Source organism: Eurytemora carolleeae, unplaced genomic scaffold (genome assembly GCF_000591075.1).
Source record: "Eurytemora carolleeae unplaced genomic scaffold, Eaff_2.0 scaffold672, whole genome shotgun sequence".
Lineage (NCBI taxonomy): Eukaryota > Metazoa > Arthropoda > Copepoda > Calanoida > Temoridae > Eurytemora > Eurytemora carolleeae.
The window spans coordinates 167661-188441 of NW_019396605.1; the positions used below are offsets into that span (position 1 = coordinate 167661).

The window sequence follows — 20781 nt, forward strand, 5'->3', positions numbered from 1 at the left end:
ATTTGATTACTCTGTAAAAATGCATTTTTATTCACTCATAAAGATGAAAAAAATATAATTATGAATTCAGAATCAAATTCATGAATTTAAAAGTTTAACGCTCTGACACAATTTATATTAATCTATTGAAAGGTAATATAATTAAAATGTGATCTATATTAAATAGTTTTATAGAGTTTAAAAATATTGAAACTAATTAGTATCAAGTTACCTGCATAACCCTAAAGATAAATGAATGAATTAGTTGTAATCAGTTTTGTAAAAGGTAAGACAAATTTTTTAAGTTAAATTTTTAAACGGTTCACAGTTAAACTTTGGAACTTGTGAAATATCTTATGTCCCTCTGGTAAAACTTGATATTTTATTGTTAGATAAAAATAAACTTTTTGGTGCAATATTGATTGTGCTTCACACTTCTTTTGTGAAATTGTAGTTTTAAATGAAACAATCTTTAGGAAATATTTTTCCATCCATACAGTAAAGTTTTCTCATGTAGCTATGTAACAGAGGAATTTTCTTTTTCACTTTTATTGTTGTTAAAAGTTGATATTTGGGTTTCAAATGTTTTTCGAAACAATTTGGACGGCAATGTATTTTATTTGAGACATATAAAACTATTCTATGACATATGTTTACTGAGTTTGATCGCAAAGTCGACTTTCAAATTCATCTTTTTGGGTGGATACATTTTGAGAATCGTTATTTAAAATAAATAAATAACGACGACAAAAAATGTTTTAAAACATTTACAGTAAGTTAATTTATTGTTTAGGAACAGGTTGAAAAAAAGGAGCAACGCTCATTTCTTAAAAGTTTGTTTTATGTCCTCAATTGAAAATCTACATGTATGAAGACGATAATTTTCTCCGCTCAATCCAAACTAGGGTTGTGACTTGCGCATGCTTGCAAATAATGCCGCACAACATTAAACTTTTTCATAAAACCGCGGAAAAAACGCGGAGAAACTTTAAAAACTTTTAATGACCAAAATGGCCTTTTTCCTTCCCTAATAATGTAGGGCAGAGCCTGTCCTTAAGAAAAACTTTGGGGGTCGATAGTTTGGCTGCTAGATGTCTCGCGATATAATTATTATCTGATAGATAGATAATTCATATCGCCCACAATTGGAGACGTCATCTGATTGACTATTGTAAGTTACAGAAATAACAGGCTCTGTCTGATTACACATCCGTTGAGACACTTGAACTTCATTTGCTTAATTATCTTGATATTGCCTACTATTTACATATAATAGTCTAAATAGTGTACTACACAAGCAAACCTACATTCAGTTCAACTCTGCACTGTAGACTTAAACAACAAGATATAAATGAATACTCTGTGCCACATATTGTAATTGACATATTGTAACGGTTTACAAAAGGAAATGATCCGGAAATTTTTTCCATTTCTATTATGGAAAAGGTTCCGAAAAGTTGTTCCGGAATTACGGAATGTTTCAGAATATTGTTCCAGAATTATGAAGCATTGCGGAATATCGGAAAATTCTGGTTTACGGAAAAATCGTTCCAGAATTTTCCCGGAAAATTGGTTCCGGAAAAACGTCTTAAACTTATGTTAAAGAGAAATCCAGTAAGTAATACTATCTACATAATATAATAGAATGTGCGCCTGGTTTAGTTGTAGTTAAAGTAATACTAATGTGAATTATCATGAAATATAAATCCTGACTGCCATGTCTCAAAATAATTTCATCTACAGAAATCTAACAGACTAACCTAATTTTGTACTTGTATCCTGAAAAGAGTATAAAATTCAACCAATCAGAGTTGCATGTATGAAGCCGATAAATTAAAAAATTTTGCGCCCCATTTAAGATTATATACAAAAAACGGGAGGGATTACAAAATTAAAAAACGGTTTTTGATTTTTCTCTTCTATATCCAAGAAAGAACTGATTTAGAAGAAAATAAAACGCGTCTGCATGTCCAATGGATACTCAGATTAAAAAATTGGGATTAAGGATGTCTCATTCTAAAGATTTTAGATAAGTTTAAATAGTAACTTATAAATCACTTTTTAATTGTTCTGTGTACAGTATAGCATACATTATAACATAATTGCCGTGTCTAACGTTTATTGAACTATTTAAAGTCATGACTTAAGTCTAAAAGTCGTCCTCCTATTCCAGAGTTTTCTGGTTCACACTCTATTTATATACTTTACTCGTCTGTTTGTTTGTCCGTTTGTATCCAATAAACGTCAAAACAGCTGAACCGACCAAGCCCAAAATTTGTAACTCACATGGCCCAAGTGAAGGTTTAAAGCTAGGTTTAAAAATTTGTGCGGAAAAAAATTTCGAAACTTATATTTTTTTTTAATTCACCAAATTAAAGCCTAGTCTTTATAAACCCTTATTTATATCAGTTGAAACGCAACAATCTTCTTATAACATTTTATTCACAAACAAATTGTTGCATGCTTTTATGAAATCATCAATATGAATGATTTGAGAATTTTTCACAGATGTTTCGCGAATTTTAACAAGATGTTAAATTAATTTTCAAATTAATGTTACATTTAGGTACATACAATTAAACAAACATGATGTTAAAAAAAACCATACCTTATCACACTACATTTACTAGAAGCATCGTGTTTTTATGTTGACATTTTGACATAATTTTGTGCCTCTTATTCAATGATAATGTTCTATCTGCAAGGATGATAAGCGTTTTCTCAGTTAAGCAGAGTTGACACTTGTTGGTTTCTTTTTTGTAAGGGGTTGCCAAAGATGCGATGGACCATGATATTTCAAAGGGTTTGTTCTCTGTCTTTAAATCCCAAACATGTTTAGAGAGTCCTGTGCTGTTTTCCTGTTTACTGTTCTAGAATGACGAGTTGTGGTTGTTGTATCTTGTTTTAAAATCTGTTGACACCAATTCTATGTATTCAGCTTTCTGATCACCCAGTCTTGACAATTGCTTTGTATATCAGAGATTCTGTTAAACATTTACCGTCAAGTGGACATGCTGTTGTTCCACCTCTGCAATTACATCCTTTGATCTGGGTTGAGTGTTGAGTATTTAGAATTTTTCTATTGTAACTTGCTATTATGCTGATCATGTTAGGCATGTAGCTGTAGGAAACTTTCACAATATTCTTGTTGAAGTATTTCTTCATTGGAGAAGTTTTACCAAAATGTTTATCTATTAGTTTCAGGAAGTTTTTTGCTAGGTTGCTTGATACACACTCATTATATGGTGGGTTAAACCAGATTAATTCTTTTCCTAGATCTTCGGTTGTTATTGGATTGGTTGTTATTCAGTTTGTCAGAATATATTTACTGTAGTTTCTCTGAATATCCTGCAGCTTTTAAAGCTTTATCATACTCTGTCACCTCTGAGTTAAACAACTCCTCGGAGCTAGAAAGTTCTGACAAACGTTTCTTGATCATTTCTGGCAACTCTTTTTAAATATTAGGTGGATGGTTAGAATGTTTGCTGATGTACTGCGGCTTATCATTTTCTTTTCTAAATGGTTTGAAATTTTTATTTTTTAAATCCAGAGTAACATCTAAGAAGTTTGTAGTACTGATGTTTGTTTCTATTTTAACTTTCAGTCCGTTTCTTTGAAAAAGTTGAATAACTTTTTTCCTCAGCTGTTCCACTTTAGGTCCATTGTTTTCGACAACAGCTAGACCGTCATCTCTGTACAATCCTATATTCTGTTTAGGTATAACTTGTTCTAATTGTTGGAGTAAAAACAGTCCTACCATCTCGCAAACTTCAGCTCCGTCAAAACTTCCCATGGTTACATCAAAATTTGAACTATCTTTTTTCTTCCAAGGAGACTCATCAGTAAATAGAAAGGATCTTCTTGAATGAATCATTATTTCCAATCATCTTTGGTGATTTCAGTAATACTTTTAGCATACTCTATAGCATTTAAGAACAAAGTTTCTGAGATACTAGGATAGAAGCTGACTATATCAAACTGGAAGAATCTAAGTTTATCTTGTTTTCTAGATTCTTAAACCAATCCAGTACTTGTGTTGTGTTCCTCCACTGGTTTAATACAGTTATAGTTCGAATATTTTTAAACTCTTATTTATATGGTTCATAGCCTATCCAATGACCCTCTTGAAAAGTAAAAATAATATGTCAAAAAATACTGTAAGGAAAGTAAAAACTGTAACTGTAAAATAGTCATGATGAACTATAGTAAATATTTGTGAATATATATTTATAAAACTAAATGCGTATTTAATGTATGTCAACTAATAAGTTTTAACTTTTAATGTTTTGACATTGCTTTCTATGTCTAACGTTGTGCAAAAATTTCCAGTTTGAAAAATGGAAACTATTTAGAAATTTTATGGTTTATGTTATGTAAACCTGAAAAATTTGAGGTTTACAAAATTTCCAGTTTATGAAATGGAAACTGAAAATGTTACGGTTTCCATTCTGTAAACCAGAAAAATTTCGGTTTGCACATCAAATTTCTGGATAATTTCATTTCCAAAAATGAAATTTTGTTTCGGTAAAATGGAAACCCTAATATTTGCCTAAAGCTTGATATATTGCAGGTAGGAATCTACTAAGCAATGAGCTGGAGCAGAAGAGCTCTAATACTAGCTGTTCTGGTTCAAATGGTAATAATTTGTCACATCTTTAAAGGGAGTGACCAGCTAGACATGCTAATTGAGCTGAGAGTGCATTTTTGTATAGAACATTTTTACAGAAATTTACAGAATACGTTTATACAGTGTTTAAATTCAAAATAAAAGCTAAATGGTTGTTAAAAAAGTTTTAGTTTAACTATTAACAGTTGTTTATTAAGGTGTTTAGGTGATCACTGGTCATAATAAAATGTAATAGTTCTACATTTTGTCCTTTGTCTTGTGTAGGTTTTCTCCAGAAGAGGGAGAAGTTATGGATATGGCAATGAACAAAGGAATAGAAAATGAAAACATTAACATACTAAATTGTTAAAAGAAAATTTGATATGAGAAACATGTTGAAAGGGAGAAGGAGGGGGGTTTGTTGCTTAGAAGGCACACATTTTTCATGCCTTCTTAGCATCCTTATTAAAACATTTAAAAATGTGGTTTTTCAATGAAAAATGTCTGATAAATATTATTTACAGTTAAACCCTAAATATTAAATACATCGAAAGAATTTATCAAATGTCGTATTCTTCACTTTCTGAAAATGGAATGTTGTAGATATTTAGTTTTTTAATTAAATGATTATATGGAGCACTTTAAAACTGTTCCCGCATATTCATGGCTATTTATTTATTTTCACAAATACTGAGATTTACGTAAAATACTATAAAACCCATTGAAAAATTGTCAAAACGACATTTCTTAAGTTCTTTTGATGTATTCAATATTTAGGGTTTAACTGTATGTTAAAAAATTAAGATCTAAATATTTATTCTTTGCTAATACAATTAAATATTTCAACAAGTGTACATTACATTACAAGATATAGCATTACATTTTCATAATTTTCATAATATCTACCAATTTCAAAGAAAAAGCTAGGTGCACCCTCATATGATCTGGTTCAGGCTCAGGGACAGGAACAGGATTGTAGTAAACACCTACTCCATAACAAGTTCTTAAAACGTATCTATCTAGGTACAGCCCATCCGTTATCAAAGTAAACCAAGGCACAGTCCACACAGCTACAATCCTGTGAACTATCAATGCCACTACCACTGGGCACTATCTGATAGCTATCTAGCTTTCAATTGAGATCTAAAGCCACACAGGGACACATGCATTGCTAACAACCAAGCTATTACTGGAGCTCTAAATTCCACACAGGGACACAAGCGTAGCTATCAAACAAACTATTAATCAAGCTCTAAATGCCACACAGGGACACAAAGGTAGCTATCAAACAAGCTCGTAATTGATCTGTGCCAATTGCCAAGGTAAAGTCTTAGCCTGTATGTTTCAACAAGAAGCAATTACTCTACACTGTAATCAAAGCAGAATTTCTATATTATCTTTTTATCTGACTATAAGTTTTCATGAATAAATGTCTTTTTACTCTCTTCTGTGGAATGATCTGATTCTCATACATCATTTATTGTTTCTGTTAATGTTCTATCCACATTCTCTTGTTTCTTTGGTTCCACGGCTTGTCTGTTGCCTGATAACTCATTATCTTTCTTCTGAAATATAAGTTTTTGACCTGGTTCCTGATCCTCTTGTACCATTGATATGATGGAAATATTGTTTTCTAGTTTTCTCTCTCCCTGGTTTATCAATAAACTCTCCACAATGATTCTAAAATCAGCATAATTCTGTTTATTCTTCTCTTCTTGTCTCTTCATGCTTGGATATTGTCTGATAGATAAGGATTATTTTCTCGAATTATTCTTCTCTGGCCTGATTCTTGCTCTTCTGGTATCATCAAAGTTCTTGCCTTCTGGTTTTCTTACTTTGACTTCCAGTATAGAACTCACTTCTTGTATTGAGCAAGACTCTGTCACTTCTTGTTGTATTAGAACAAACCATTAAAAACTCCTTATCACTCAGTAAGGCATTAATTTCCCAGCTTTGTCCTCAGCACTCACTAATCTATCTATGTAATTCAGATCTTCATTATGATCCACCCACTCTATTTCTCACTCATCAAGGTTTCCTCTCTGTCCAGCCACTCCAGAAAGTTTTTATTTTCCCTTTGTGTCTGGAATTTTTCTTCATCATCATCCCAATTTTTATACTGTAGACTCAGGGTCTTTTCCCAACCCATCACTATTCCCTGTATTTTTTTTGGAAATTTCTGGTTTCCATGGAATTCAGGATTTTAAGTCTTGATTTTTAAACTATCAGAAATAATTCTTAAATCAGCATCCTTCCTTTCCGCATGGAACTTCATACATTTCTATGACACTCTTGCTGTTTCCTGTCTTCTCAGAACTATCTATGTTGCTGTTTCTTTTTTCACACATTTTATCCCCTTTCTTGCTGTTTTCTATCATCTCATAACTATTGACATGTGGTTTTGAACTCATGTCTTTCAGGAGATTACTGTCAGTCTAGCACTGCCTTAATCTCTCCTTTCCCTTTTGGCAGAAAAAAACAGGCATGTTTCCTTCAACTCTCTTTCTCTTTCTCTTCTTTCTCCTCTTGCTGGGCAGGGATCTGGAAAAGGTATAGGATTCTTCTTTTTCTAAAAACCATAGCTTTAGCTTAACAGAATCTCCAGTTCTCACAGCCACCTGAAACAGAGCTAGGACCTGTTATTTCAGGCTCATGTGAGTATATTTGTGAGGTATTGAAGAGGCAGGGTGGGTGTTTCTGTCATAATGTAATTTCAGCTGATGCATGTAGAGCTAGCCCTAGTTGCTGGGGGGCCCACACAGGGGCAGGTATTAGGCAGCACAGTAGAGAGTAGCTGAATGCTGGGAGAACACTGACTGAATGCTGTGAGTTGATGAATGCAGGGAGAACACTGACAAAATTAGAATCTAGTTTGATTTGAGTCACCAGCATCAACTAATTGCTCTTGTAACTACATCCTACACATAATTTTATTCTATTTCTTACCTTGTTGAAATTTCTCACTGTGACCTAAAAATATTGATTGATTGATTAGTTGAAAGTCTATGTTCCATCAATTTTCTATTTGTTTGGGGGGTTAAAGTGGGGATGACTACATTATTGGAGGCTCAGAAGTAAAGGCTGGGTCCTATCCATGGTAAAATACAGGTTTTGTAAAAAAATGTAAATAATAAAAATATATTATGGATAAAGTAAATGACTAAGTAACTTGATTTATATCTGGGTGTCCCTGACAAAAACCTACAAATCTCCAATGAAAAGTTGAGGGTCTATGATGAAAAGCATGAGTCGTCAATAATGCTTGGGGTCTCAAATACTGCAATGATGATTATTTTGTCTCATAACCACTAAGTAATATAATTTAGATTTGTTGTAAAGTACAATAATAAAAAGTTTATAAGGATTTAAATCATATTTTGGTATTAACAACGATTTTTAATAATGCGGTTATTTACAACTGCAAAGCTATAGAGTATAAATCTGCTAAACCAATTTTAGATTAATTACAGTTTTCTTAAATTTAAAAATAATGAATGTTTGATTCAAAATCCTTGAATTTTTTTTCACCACCCCTAGTATATAATTATTAAATAAGATTGAATATATATGTATTTGGTTTAGTAATCTTTTTCTAAATGTTACAGTATTTTTGAATTTAAAAAAAATCTATTGTTGGGAAATTTTAATACAATAATAATGAATATTATTTACAAAAATATTGATTCGAATATAAAAAAGATCCAACTTTGCTCGCTTAATTTTACAGTGCAAGACTCTTTTAATCTGTTTACCTTTTGTCTTTAAGTCTTGTAGCCTGGGATCAAAATTAATAAATTTGAGCTACTTCGCTGAACTGCCTACTGCTGGTTAAATTTGAACCACAAATTTAAAGTTAAAGAGTTATTTTAATTTAAACCTGGGGTAGTTTGGTTATGTCAACAATGTTTTAAATCAAGACTGCTAGTGCAATCTAGACCAACCAGCACCATTAGCCATTACGGAGACAGAATAAAAAACTTTTCTAATTCAATTCAATTCTAATAAAAACAAAATAGACCTTATTAGAACTACAGATTTTGAACTAGAGACATGTCATTATTTAGGCGTTTATTGGTAGCATCATAAAAGGGGAGGGGAATGAATTTGTTGTTACAAGAAAATTGGTTCATTCAGGTATGTTACCCATAGGATAGGGCCTGGTTAAATTCCAGGATCGAACAGGAATTAACAGAAAATTCTTTAAACAAACTAACAGAAAATAAACCGGATGCATTTATCTGCAATTTAGGTTCAATTCTATTGTGTAAATTGCATGAAGACATAAACAAATGTGTAATTATGCTCATTAATGTTGACTTCTGTATTTTCTGAAACATAGGATTAACATTCATAGCTTTCTTTTCTTTAAAGTTGTTTTTAAAAAAAACAGGGTATTTTCAAGTGACCCTAAATGCAAAGATGGCAATGCCTGATTCACACCAGTACCCTTTTCTAATCAACACTGTGGAAAATATTTCTAGGTTTAAAAGTGTTTAATTCTGATAATTCATTTAAGTTTCTTTTTGTAAAATTGCACAAGTGACTTTTGTAGAGAAACTAAAATAAAAATAAGCGTTTTCAAAAGTATAAAAATTGATATATAATTCATACAAAGTTTTTAAGGGTTGTTAACCCTTCATTGCCATCTTTTCATGGAGGATCACTTGAAATTATGTTTACAGTCCCTTCAAGGCCTTGAACATCTTTTAATGATTTAGGGTTTAACAGGAATCGAGAACTCTTGTTTGCTAATTTTGATATAGCAATGTTGTTTGTACGGTAAGTTTTTTTTTTTAATCTTGGAAAAAATAATTTAGCCCAATTATAGTATAAATATTTAGAGATCCAGTTCTAAATGTTCAACCCATATCATTGATACATCCCAGAGCTGAGGTATGTTTATATGTATATAAATTAAGGTGTCCATAGCTCTCTAAACTCTAAACATGGTGCGAGCCGCTACAACATGTACTGTATATGCAATATGCAGTCAGTTTTACCGTTCAGTCCGGACTACCCAGTAGTTTTATGTAACATTGTGAACCATACCCCTAATGTAACCCTGTTTTAAAAGTCGTCTCCGACAAATTGTATCTCAGTTGAATACTCCGGCCACCCGCCAAACCAAACCTTGCCAAGGATTTTGCATGAATACAAACAATAACCTCATGGAGCTAACAAAACTCAAAGTGCATTAAAAGAACCCATTTAAACATAATTTTCAGTGAATCATTTACATATAAACAGTGAATTTATTTTAACCAGTCAAATATTTATTTCAGAAGAATTAAATTGCTTTAGACTTCAATTCAAACAACTTTTCGCCGTACCACAGCTTTCTAGATTGTAAGTTCCGTATACCTAATTCACAACAGTACCTTTTAAACCTTTTATTTATCAGTTCACAATAGTGCCTTTTAAAACCTTTATTTATCGATTCACAACAGTAATAAAACATGAATGCTAAGCCTGCTAAACCTGCTAAACCTAGAGTTTCCTAAACCTGCTAAACCTAGAGTTTCCTAAACCTGCTAAACCTAGAGTTTCCTAAACCTGCTAAACCTAGAGTTTCCTAAACCTGCTAAACCTGCTAAACCTACAAAACCTAGAATTCCAATACCTTTTAAGCCTTTGTTCAATTCTCAATAATACATATTTCTAAACCAATTGTTCGATTCACAACAATGTTCATTTTTGATAAAACCCTCAACCGTTTAATCTTTATTAACAATTATTATTCATATGCATGTACGCCAATAACAATTTGTATTTTGTAGGAAACCTCGTTACTGAAATATATTTTTCAAGAAGTTATCACCTATCTGTGTCTGGTAGGAAAGAGTGTTTTCCTTGCCAACTCGCCTTTCCCTCTTTCGAGTATTATTCCTTTTGTTCGGCCCACAAACATATGTAGCTGGCCTGACAAAATCACATTGAGCACGGATAAAAATTTTTGAGAAAATAGATGCACATTGCACATTACACAGTGTACCAGATTATCTTATTTTATCTTATATTATCTTTCCTTAAAAACATTGGATGTAAATATGATCTCCTCTAAATCCTTGCAGCCATCATAGCTCCAAAGAAGTTGTATTGGATTTATTATGGCATACTATAAACTTGAAAAGAACTCAGTATGAATAAGCCAAGATTGAGTTGAATAATAATGCATGGTTACACACACATATATTTACATTATAATTATACAAACAACTGGACCAACTAAAGTTGATCTAAATAACACAAAGACATTTGCCTAAAGGGGGATTAGATTTCCATTCAACTCTTCTCTTCAGATGCTTGGTGCTGACCAAACTTTATCTCAGGACATAAAATGGCCAACAATATTGATTTCTCTGCCATCAGTTAATCTCATTACTCCTTTCTCCGGCATCATGTTATTCCTCAATACTTGATAAAGAAGGGTTTGATACTCTCTAAAGTTTGTTGTCAGGCTGTCCCTACTTGAGGTTCATTGCACCCCGACTGGGATTAATGAATTTATGAGATTATGTACATGGGAGATTGACCCTTAGTGGGTTTACAATACATCATTTTTATTTGAAATTGTCCAAGAAATTGCAGTTCATTGAAATGTTGCAAAAATTATATTTAGTTCAATGCTATTAAAAGTTGGATCGATACTTAAGAGACTGTATATTTATTTCAGGGGTTCTTCATTTATAAAGCCACAAAGGGTTCAGTTTAAACCTTTGTCTGATCAAATATGAATATGATATCCATATTTTTGGTTTGAGAAACTGATAAATTTCATTCGTGGGTTCTCTACACTTGTGACTTGTAAAACTAAGAAAACCACCCTATCTTCCACATTAACGAACAGATTAAGGTTTCATGGGTACGTTTGAGAATCTTGGATCACTCGAAATTAGCAATATAGCCTTTGAGTATATTTTTGTTTTAGTTACCCCCAGGCTCAACAGTCATTGCTCTAGGATGGGGAAGGACTAATTCTAATTCTAAAGGAATTTCATCAGTGCTTCAAGAGGTGAATATTCATTCCACATCACATTAAATTAACCGTCTATGTCCAAACTTAATATTTTTCAAAAAAATCCTGTATACGCCCCAGTTATCTTCTAGAACTAGTTTTCATAAAATTTATACTAAGTATTAGATTTACCGTTCAGAAATTATTCATTTTCTCCCCTACATTCACATAAATCATGTTTCCTTCCCATCCCGACCTTCCCTTCCCTTCACATCCCTTCCTTCCCATTCCTCCCATCCCTCCCTTCCCATCCCAATCCCTTCCTTTCAACCCCTCCCTTCCTATCCAATCCATCCCTCCCATACCATCCCACCCATCCCTTCCCATCCCAACCTTCTTATCCCACATTATTAATGAAAATATAAAGAACAATTCAGTTTATATTATTTTGATACTCGGGAAGTCGTCTATTTTGCCCTACTGACACTGTTATGTCCCCTAAATGTGCGATAATTTTAACAATTAAAATGTTAATTATATAAAAAGTAATAACTTTAGACGTATTTTTTTCAACAAAAATCACACAAAATGTTAACTTTTTTAAAAAGTGAAGGGGGTCACACATTTTTGTCTAATTTTTGCGTATCCTCTCATTACCTATCAAGATTCACACTGAATAAAAACAAAAACAAGCAAAAACATGCTTGAACTTGGTTTCTGGGTTCCCAAGTTACGCAAAACTTTTAAAAAACAAATTAATTTGTAAACCAATAAGGGGTTAAAGAGTGACTAAAGTGAGCGGTCGATATCGACTGCTTCGTACTAAGACGGTTAATCTAGTGGGATAGTTCAAACAGGCCCATGATAGGCCAGGTACTGCATAAAGTGTGGCTGTGACATCAAAGTTAAAACCGAGCCAGCATAGGTTCGGGTCGGCATGGTACTTGATGAGCATCAAATTGAATTAGTCCACAGTGACATTGATCACATTCATGCATGAATATTTGCATGACCTTCACATTACACTGTTAAAAACTGTTATTCAAATCTACAGTTTTAGGCTGATGGTTTCCATGTGCCGAAACTTTCTTTAATAATAAAAATATATTAAAATGTTTGTTATCAAAAAGTTAGCTTATGAGAAAATGTACAACTTTTGCTATACATGCGGTAAGTTTTAGTGCAATGACAGGCACAAACAAAATGCAAAATTTGTGACAAACTTTTTTTTCCAAATTTTTACCCTTTTTGCTGTGAACCCTAGTACAGGTCAGTAAGCAAGCTACAGATCTAGTTTTGCATTATTATTGCAAATATTTTGAATGGAAACTTCAGTTAACCTATATTGCAGCTATACTTGTGCCAGCCTACTTTTAAATGTTTTACACACTGTTTTTCGTTCAGGTTGACCTCATGGTATCCCCCTGTACGTCAAGAGAGAGGAAAACAATTACAGTAATAAAATAAAGATTTTAAGATTACTTATCAAATTTTGTCATGGTGATTTTATTTATAAAGGGTTTATTGTTCTTACTCTGTATGCCTGGGACACTGAAAACCAGTAGTTTGACCCAAGCTCGGAACTTTTGTACTGTGTTTATCTTAATCGCTTTGGTCTCAATATTCAATGCGGGGACTTTTAAATTTAAGGATACATACTTGATCCCTCAATTAAAGTTATCCCTGCAGAGTATGACTAACATGGGATATCAATGAGGAATTAAATGTCTGCATGAGATGAAGATGAAGATTCCGAATGCTTCCAGTGACCTACCATAATTGTGCATTTTACAGGAAACAGCTTTCTGTACGCGAACACCATCTAAGGATACATGTAATGGTAAGAATTAGATAAGAAAATCTTTCAGCCCTAACTGTGGTATTTTGGAGTTCATTATACTATATGTCCAGGGGACTCAGGGGGGCCTATTGTGATTCAAGTTTTGTTCAGGTAACTATGTAGTATGTAGATAATTTAAATCCTAATGTAAAATAATAATAATAATAGATTATAGAATTGGTAAAATGATCAGTTATTTACTGAATGTGATAGTGTCCCGCCTAAAAGAAGGATGTTATATAACAATCTTTGATCAGAAAAGGATGTTGGAATATGCAACAAATGAAATCACATGAATTGATGGAAAGATTCATCCATGAAATGAATGTAAAAATTGTGTTGCATAGGTTGTCATCATGCCAATATTTGTAATCTTAATTTACAAAATGTGAATTAAAAAAAATTTATTGAAAATGTTAAACTTTTAGGACTTTTAGGCTTTTAGGAGACTCCACTAAAATAAAAAATTGTACATATTCACTAAAGATTGCCATTATTTTGCTATACAAAATCTTGATTATAGCAAAAGGTAAAAGTCCTAGAATACCAGAAATAGATTATAACTCTAGTTATATCTGTTAATTTAGGTTTGCCTGACAATTGTAGGGATGTTGGAGTCCTAGAATACCAGAAATAGATTATAACTCTAGTTATATCTGTTAATTTAGGTGGGTCTGACAAGTGTAGGAATGTTGGAGTGTGCTGTGGATAACAATTCCTTCTATACAGATCTTCGCTTGTTGGGAAATTACATTTGAACATTTTTTATTCACATGGGCTGTAAAATCAAGATAGCAGAGATTTTGGAATATTTCTTATAATTGTGAGAATATGAATTAAACACTGTTGGCTGTACAATTCTTGTAAAGGCCAATTCACAAGAATGCCTGATTCACATCAGTACTCCTTAAACCTTTACCCAAGCAACAATTGGGAAGATTTTTATGTCTCTGCTACTTAAAAACTGCAATTACTTAAAAAAGCAACTTCTTTTATAAAATGTTTATTTTCAGAGAAAAACAACAATATTTTCATAATTTTACTTAAACAAAGATTTAAAGGATATTTGCGTGAATTGGGTATGTCCCTCTGAACGCCATTACATCTACCTTTAATGGACATATTCAAAAGTGATATTTTATCAGGAGATTGGGTGATACAAAACTTAAAGGTAATTTTAGATATGAGGACTTTATCTTATTTTATTTGAATATATATTAGAATACTTGATGTATTCATATTTAATTTCAGTTTGGAGAAGAGAGTGTGCCCAAGTTAACATGGAATCTACCATCCTTCAGAGCATATTCTGATCCTGACCCTAATAAACCTCAAAATATTGTCGAGAAATCAAGAAAATATCTTGTTCAGATTAATAATAAATTCTTTATTTATAACACAGTCAAGCAATAAAATATAACTTCAAACTTTTGATAAATTATTTAATGTTGGAAATTTATTTCACACCTCTAGTTGAATGGTTCCAGGCATGGTTAATAATTTTCATAAATGTTCATCTTTTTTCTCCATCTGCCATACCTATGCTTGGAATCCGCCAAAACTTCCTGCCTCTTCTGGGAAGTAGGAGTAGTCTCTACCTGGTCTTTTAGGGCGGAGGAAGCTCAAATCTATTATAAGTTAAAAGGGTTTCAGAATCTACCCTTTGGGATGAGGAGGACACAAAGTCTATCTTACAAATGTGCAGGATAAATTTATTTACTAATAATGGCGGAGAATACAGATGTCAAACTTTATCCTATCCGCCCTGAAGAGCTGAGTAATGCTGCCAAATTATGGTCTCTAGCACTATTCGGAGGGTTTCCAGCAAAAGGAAAAATCATTTTTTTTCCTGACCATTTCGCTTCATTTTTGCAGTTTGTTGCTTGCAAACTAAATCTGAAAATTTTCGCAAAATTTCGCTACAATCTGTTTCTTGAAAAAATGCAAAATTTTTGGAAATAAAAAATGCGAAAATTGTTTGAAAAAATAATGCAAAAATTTTAAAATAAGGATATCTATGTCAAACTTTAATCAAACAAAAATTTAAAGGGTACCATTGTGAACCGGACATTCCACTCTACAAATTGAGTACATCTACATGTACAGTCCCTTTAAATTTGTTTTGATGTTTGTAAAAGTTTGTACCTTAATCAATGTCTGATATCTAAGTCTAATTGAACACAATATATGTAAAGAATAATTAGCTCATTGCCATCAAGCTGCTTTCTTAATAATTGAACTCAAGTTCGTTCCTCCTGAAGATTGGTGGAATCTATGAAAATGAAGAATAAATATTTTGCAAATGGCTTTGAAAGGGCCTCCGAAGGGCCATTGACATTTCAAGCTATTAGAAGAAATCGCCAAGTCATTCCATCCTTCCAAGTTCAGTTCTCCAGTGGTCCCGGGACCCCTGCATACTACAACGCAATCATAAGAGGTCTGGTTTACCACAGACCCCCTGATTGTTACAAAATAATTTGCGAGGCATATGCCACTGGTCGTAGGACAAGGTCTAGAAATATCAGCCTTTCTAATCAAACAAGTCATGTCTGTAAGTGCACAGACCCTGCCACTGAGCTACAGTGGCTTGTAGAAATTACTGATAAATTAGTCCTAATGTATGATAATTAAGTAATTCCATTGATAAAATTATTGCAGTAGCAGGGCGCGATCCAACTACCCTAGCCGGTGTGACGTTATTTCTGGGTAAACGTTAAATATTGGTAGTAGATTCTACACAGCAAATTTTCCGCAGCATCAGGAAAAAGCAGTCATTCAGGCAGTGTGCTTGAGGACTCAGGCAGTTAGTATTAAAGCCGGGTTTTAGGCCTTAAGGGAGGGCTTTGGGTATGTATGAAAAGTCAGAAAATTTTAACAGCCTCAGACCAATACTTTTTGAGTTATGTAAAAAAAACTACAGGGGAATAGGGTTAAAATATACACTATATGCTAATATATAATGTGAGTACAGAAGCAATTAACGATACATTAAACTCTCATTAGTTGCAAGTATCAGAATATTAACAATTTATAACTAAGCTGTAATATCGATCCCTAATGTTAAAACAATTGATTTTTTCTGTCTGTCTCTCAGCAAAACTTGATTGATTCTCAAATATGAGAAATACTTTCACTTAATTAACTCTTAAAATTCACAGAATTGTGTGCGAATGCCGCAAACAATTTGCTGCGTGGAGTCTACTACCATTATTTAACGTTTACCCAGAAATAACCCCACACCAGTGCAAGACACATCTCTAGATACATGACCACTGTACATTGTAAATAGAATGGGAAATAATTATAAGACAATCAAACTTGAATTACTATATTACATTTATATCATTGTAAGATGTCTACTCAAGAAATATAACAGGTATTTTTGATTTGTTTTGCAGAACTAACAATTTTGATGTAGATTCAGTACTACTTAGATGTGTAAACCAATGAGAATACAGGAAATCATGTTTCAATATTGATGAATCAAAATTATTGTTTAATCAAATTTTGAAACTAATTTTAGGATAATTGAAAATCTAAGATTTAAGCTGAGGTATTGAAGAAAATTGTTTTCATGACTAAATAAATGCAGTTTAAACAATTTGTTTCAGTATTATGCAGCATTTTAACGACGTCTTAGTAACTATCTATATAACTTATGTAGATCCACCACTCAGAATTGTAAACCAATGAGCGTTTAGCATTATTATTTCACACGCTCGAGATTTGTAGTGATGAATCAAAAGCACAGATTAATCGAAAATTGCAGCTTATGTCATGATAATTGAATATAATTGATAATGTTCACTGCGTTCAAGACGACGAGGGTTGGAGTCAAAAAACTAAGAATGATGATTGAAATTCACCAGATTTAAGGGTTGAACAACAAAAAAACTAAACGATTTTTTTTTCCTTACATTTTTTTAGAATAAATATATTGCAATATTTAATAACAGAAAACTGTAACAAAATGAAATGTTGGAAGTTTTTTTAAAGGTTTTTTTAACAAACCAAATTAATTGTTTTTTTTGTTCATCTTTTTTTATATTTTTTCTTGTTTTTGGTTTAATTTTTTCTTATATTTTCTCTGAGAATAAATTCATTGCAATATTTAACCCTATGATGGGGGACCTAATCTAGGTAAAGCCTTTGGCACCCCCTATAAAAAAAGGCCTTGGAGAATAGATGGGTTGAAATGCATGTTCATAACCCAATTTGTCATGGCCAGCTCAAAGAAAAAAAATTAACCAATAGATTTAATAGTTTGGGTGCTAGGGAGAGTGGAAAAAATGTCTAAAAAAGGGTAAAATAAATGAAAAATTTTTTTTTGCTGTAAACAAATATCAAACTGTGACACATGCAATTTTAAAGGGCGTCTCAAATATATAGTTTTTAGATCTGTTGCTTTTGTCACAAAAAAGTAATGGACTATTTTAGATTTTTTTTTCATTGACCAAACTTTTTTCCGCCCTGTACCCTACCCCATAAATTTAAAAAAAATCCTTTAAATTTAAAATTTAAAAGCACGACTGGGGACTAAAAGTTGTCTTCCTATTTCAGAGTTGTCTGGTTATCACCGTAAAAATTTGGTTACATTTTATAGCCTGTAGAACAAGAGTACACCTAGACTAACCTTGCCAGTCATGAATAGGTCTAGGCGCCTTTGTCACATGTTTTATCGATTATGGGAACTATTGTTTTGAATGTAAAATATTTTGTTTTTGTTTTAAATATTATCTTGCTTACAAACATGGAACAAATGGTTTCCAAAAAATTGTGAATGTCTCCAGCTTTAAAACCATTATTTACAGTTTATCAAGAGTGTCATTTAAAGTAAACCCTATAATTCCTACGGGGGACGGGGCCAGAGGACATTACAACTTTTTTAACAAAACTTCAAAAGTCTTGGTCTTAGGCTGTAAACTGGATTTTTATAACTTAAGCAGTTTTTCCTGTTTATTTGTATCTAAACAATTTATAGCTTTTATTAAAGTTAATAACAAATTCTTCCATCACTTTTTAGTTTTCTTGAATATTGATATTTTTTCTTTTGATATTCTTAATGGCAGATATAGAAATCAAAACAAAATAAATATTGTTCTGTGCAATAATGTGAAATAATGTGCAATAATAAAAAATATTTTATTTTATAAGGCTAAACCTCCTTCAATCACCTGAAGTCCTAAAGCTAGCAAAACAAGAGTAAATGTTTAAAGGTATTTTTTTAAATCAAGTTGAATTACAACCTATGATATTTAGAATAAAATTGCATTCAAAATTTTCTTTTTATAACTATGTTTTATGTAAAGAACGAGGAGTGCCCGAATTGCTCTAAACATCATTTACTTGAAAGGAAAGTCCTGCTTTGCTGAACCTGAAACCAAAAGAATAGACACCCTGGAGACTAAATGGTCGTATTCGACTTATTGAATAAAAAAATTTTGTTGATAGAATTTCATAAAGGTTCAATGAAATCTGATAAAGGTTTGATAGAATCTGAAAAAGGTAGAATATAATCTCTTAAAGAACACATGGAAATTTACGGGATCTTCTATAGTTCCAGAGAATACATTATCATGGCTACATCAAAGTCAAACTTCAACTTCTGGAAGGGCTCTTCTTGGTAGGAATATTCAAAGTTACACTGTATATCATGGTGTTCCTTATGGGGTTGTATCTTAGAGGGATGTTAATATTGTGCATCGTACCCTATTTTTACCTCTGCATATACATACATAAATTGAAATCAAGATTTAAACTAATTCGTTTATTTTTCGTCCTTGAGTTTACACATATAGGCTTTGATTGTGTTTATAAACTATTAAAATCTAGTCTAACAGTCTCTATATTCATTTATATATCTTGGTAGATATAGAATCCATTTATGATTTTGATTTTGAAACCATCTACTAAGGCACTGAATACTTGCTCCAAACTCTTATTCTCAGGCCCCCATTTCTTTGCAACCTGATGGTGTAAACCTTTGATATTTAAAACATAGTCATATAAGGTTTCAAAGATACAGGAATTAGATATTAGAATTTAATAATAACAATTTTCTGAAACTTTATTTATTCTTTCATTATTTTAGTCAAGTATAAGTTTTTATTACTGTCCTTTATACATTCCTTATAAAACCACAAAATCAGTTTTTAAATAAAAAATTTTTTTGGTAACTTTTTATCAACATTAAGTCTCATAAAGTGACACTTTTTCATTTATTCTTTTGTTATAAATTCCATTCTTCTTTTTCTATCATTTAACACAAGTATCAAGTAGATAGATTTTTAATGATTTTATATCAAACCATATATAATATAATAATCTGAACTTTTTATGTTTCAAAGTGTGATATTTAAAAATTGAAACTTCTGTGCTCTATCCCTTTTCGTTTTATTCAGAACAATTAACAAGAACTTGCTGCATTAAATCCAATTTATTTTTATAAAAGACAATATTTTAAATCAAATTATTAATTTAAGTTACAATAGAATGGACATACATCTCTGTATCAACAAGTAATTGATACAGAGGCATGATTAAAATGTCTATATTGCAGAGGTTCCTCCCTCCAATCTTCTCCCTCAAGGATCTCCAGGCTGTCTGCAACTCCACCGTACCCTCCAAATACTACCAGGTTGTTGTCCAGCACCTCCATTGTTAGCCAGCTTCTCTCCCTGGTCAACTTAGGACCACTCCTCCAGGTGTTTGTAGACAGTGAGAGGACTTCTACAATATCTAGTGTAGCAGTGGGCGATTCTGTTGATCTTTTACGATCAGCGATCCAAGGATTTGTTGGATCGCTGAGATCATAGCTACCTAGTGGAATCATGCCCCCTTTCCCCCCCCCATCTTTTACCCTACGGTTGGACTTTTGAGTCCTATTTTGAATCCTAACGGATTTATTTGAGTTTGCATTTGGATTCTATAAATAACCCAAGCGACGCCAAATTTTCCGTTATCTTGAAGACCCAAGCGTTGGGGAGGGGACGGACCAACCCCGGGGTAGCTAGGGTTAAATGCAAACTAAGGATGGAGCGAAATAGAGGGAAAGTAGTTAGTTGAAGACCAGCTCCCTAATTGTTAGGTTCCCTTGAAGAATTCCCCTATTGATGAAACTGTTTCGATTCATAATATTTTGTTTGTATAAGTATCGTTCAATTTAAAGTTTGTATTTTTTGTATCTCTTGTATAAAATAAACTGTAAGAAAAACCGACTCATTGAATATAGAAGAATTTAGTGTATTGCTTTATTGATTTCTTTTCATATACAATACTAGATCTCCACCTAACCATCCACCATTGTATCCTCCAGCTGTCCATATTTCTCCCTTAAACATGCTGCATCCAAGTCCAAACCTAAACAAACAAATATTTAACACAATATTCACAAAATATAAT

At 32.3% G+C, this 20781-nt stretch overlaps 1 protein-coding gene and 1 long non-coding RNA gene across 3 annotated transcripts; both read left to right on the plus strand.

The window, feature by feature from the left end:
* The first annotated feature begins 213 nt into the window (after positions 1 to 213).
* LOC111706199 (uncharacterized) lies at positions 214 to 4923 on the plus strand. Of its 2 annotated transcripts, none has more exons than XR_002766186.1 (3): positions 214 to 265; positions 4550 to 4615; positions 4871 to 4923. It is a non-coding gene; the product is annotated as an uncharacterized LOC111706199 (long non-coding RNA). The 2 variants fall into 2 exon arrangements; XR_002766185.1 differs by lacking the exon at positions 214 to 265 and adding an exon at positions 304 to 346.
* A 3313-nt stretch (positions 4924 to 8236) lies between these two features.
* On the plus strand, positions 8237 to 14811 carry LOC111706198 (trypsin epsilon). The gene is made up of 10 exons (XM_023478999.1): positions 8237 to 8719; positions 9304 to 9364; positions 9427 to 9478; positions 11514 to 11597; positions 12945 to 12995; positions 13335 to 13380; positions 13452 to 13491; positions 14049 to 14124; positions 14526 to 14551; positions 14632 to 14811. The coding sequence occupies exons 2-8, from the start codon at positions 9351 to 9353 to the stop codon at positions 14056 to 14058; spliced, it is 297 nt and encodes a 98-aa protein (XP_023334767.1). The 5' UTR covers positions 8237 to 8719; positions 9304 to 9350; the 3' UTR covers positions 14059 to 14124; positions 14526 to 14551; positions 14632 to 14811.
* The last annotated feature ends 5970 nt before the right edge of the window (positions 14812 to 20781 follow it).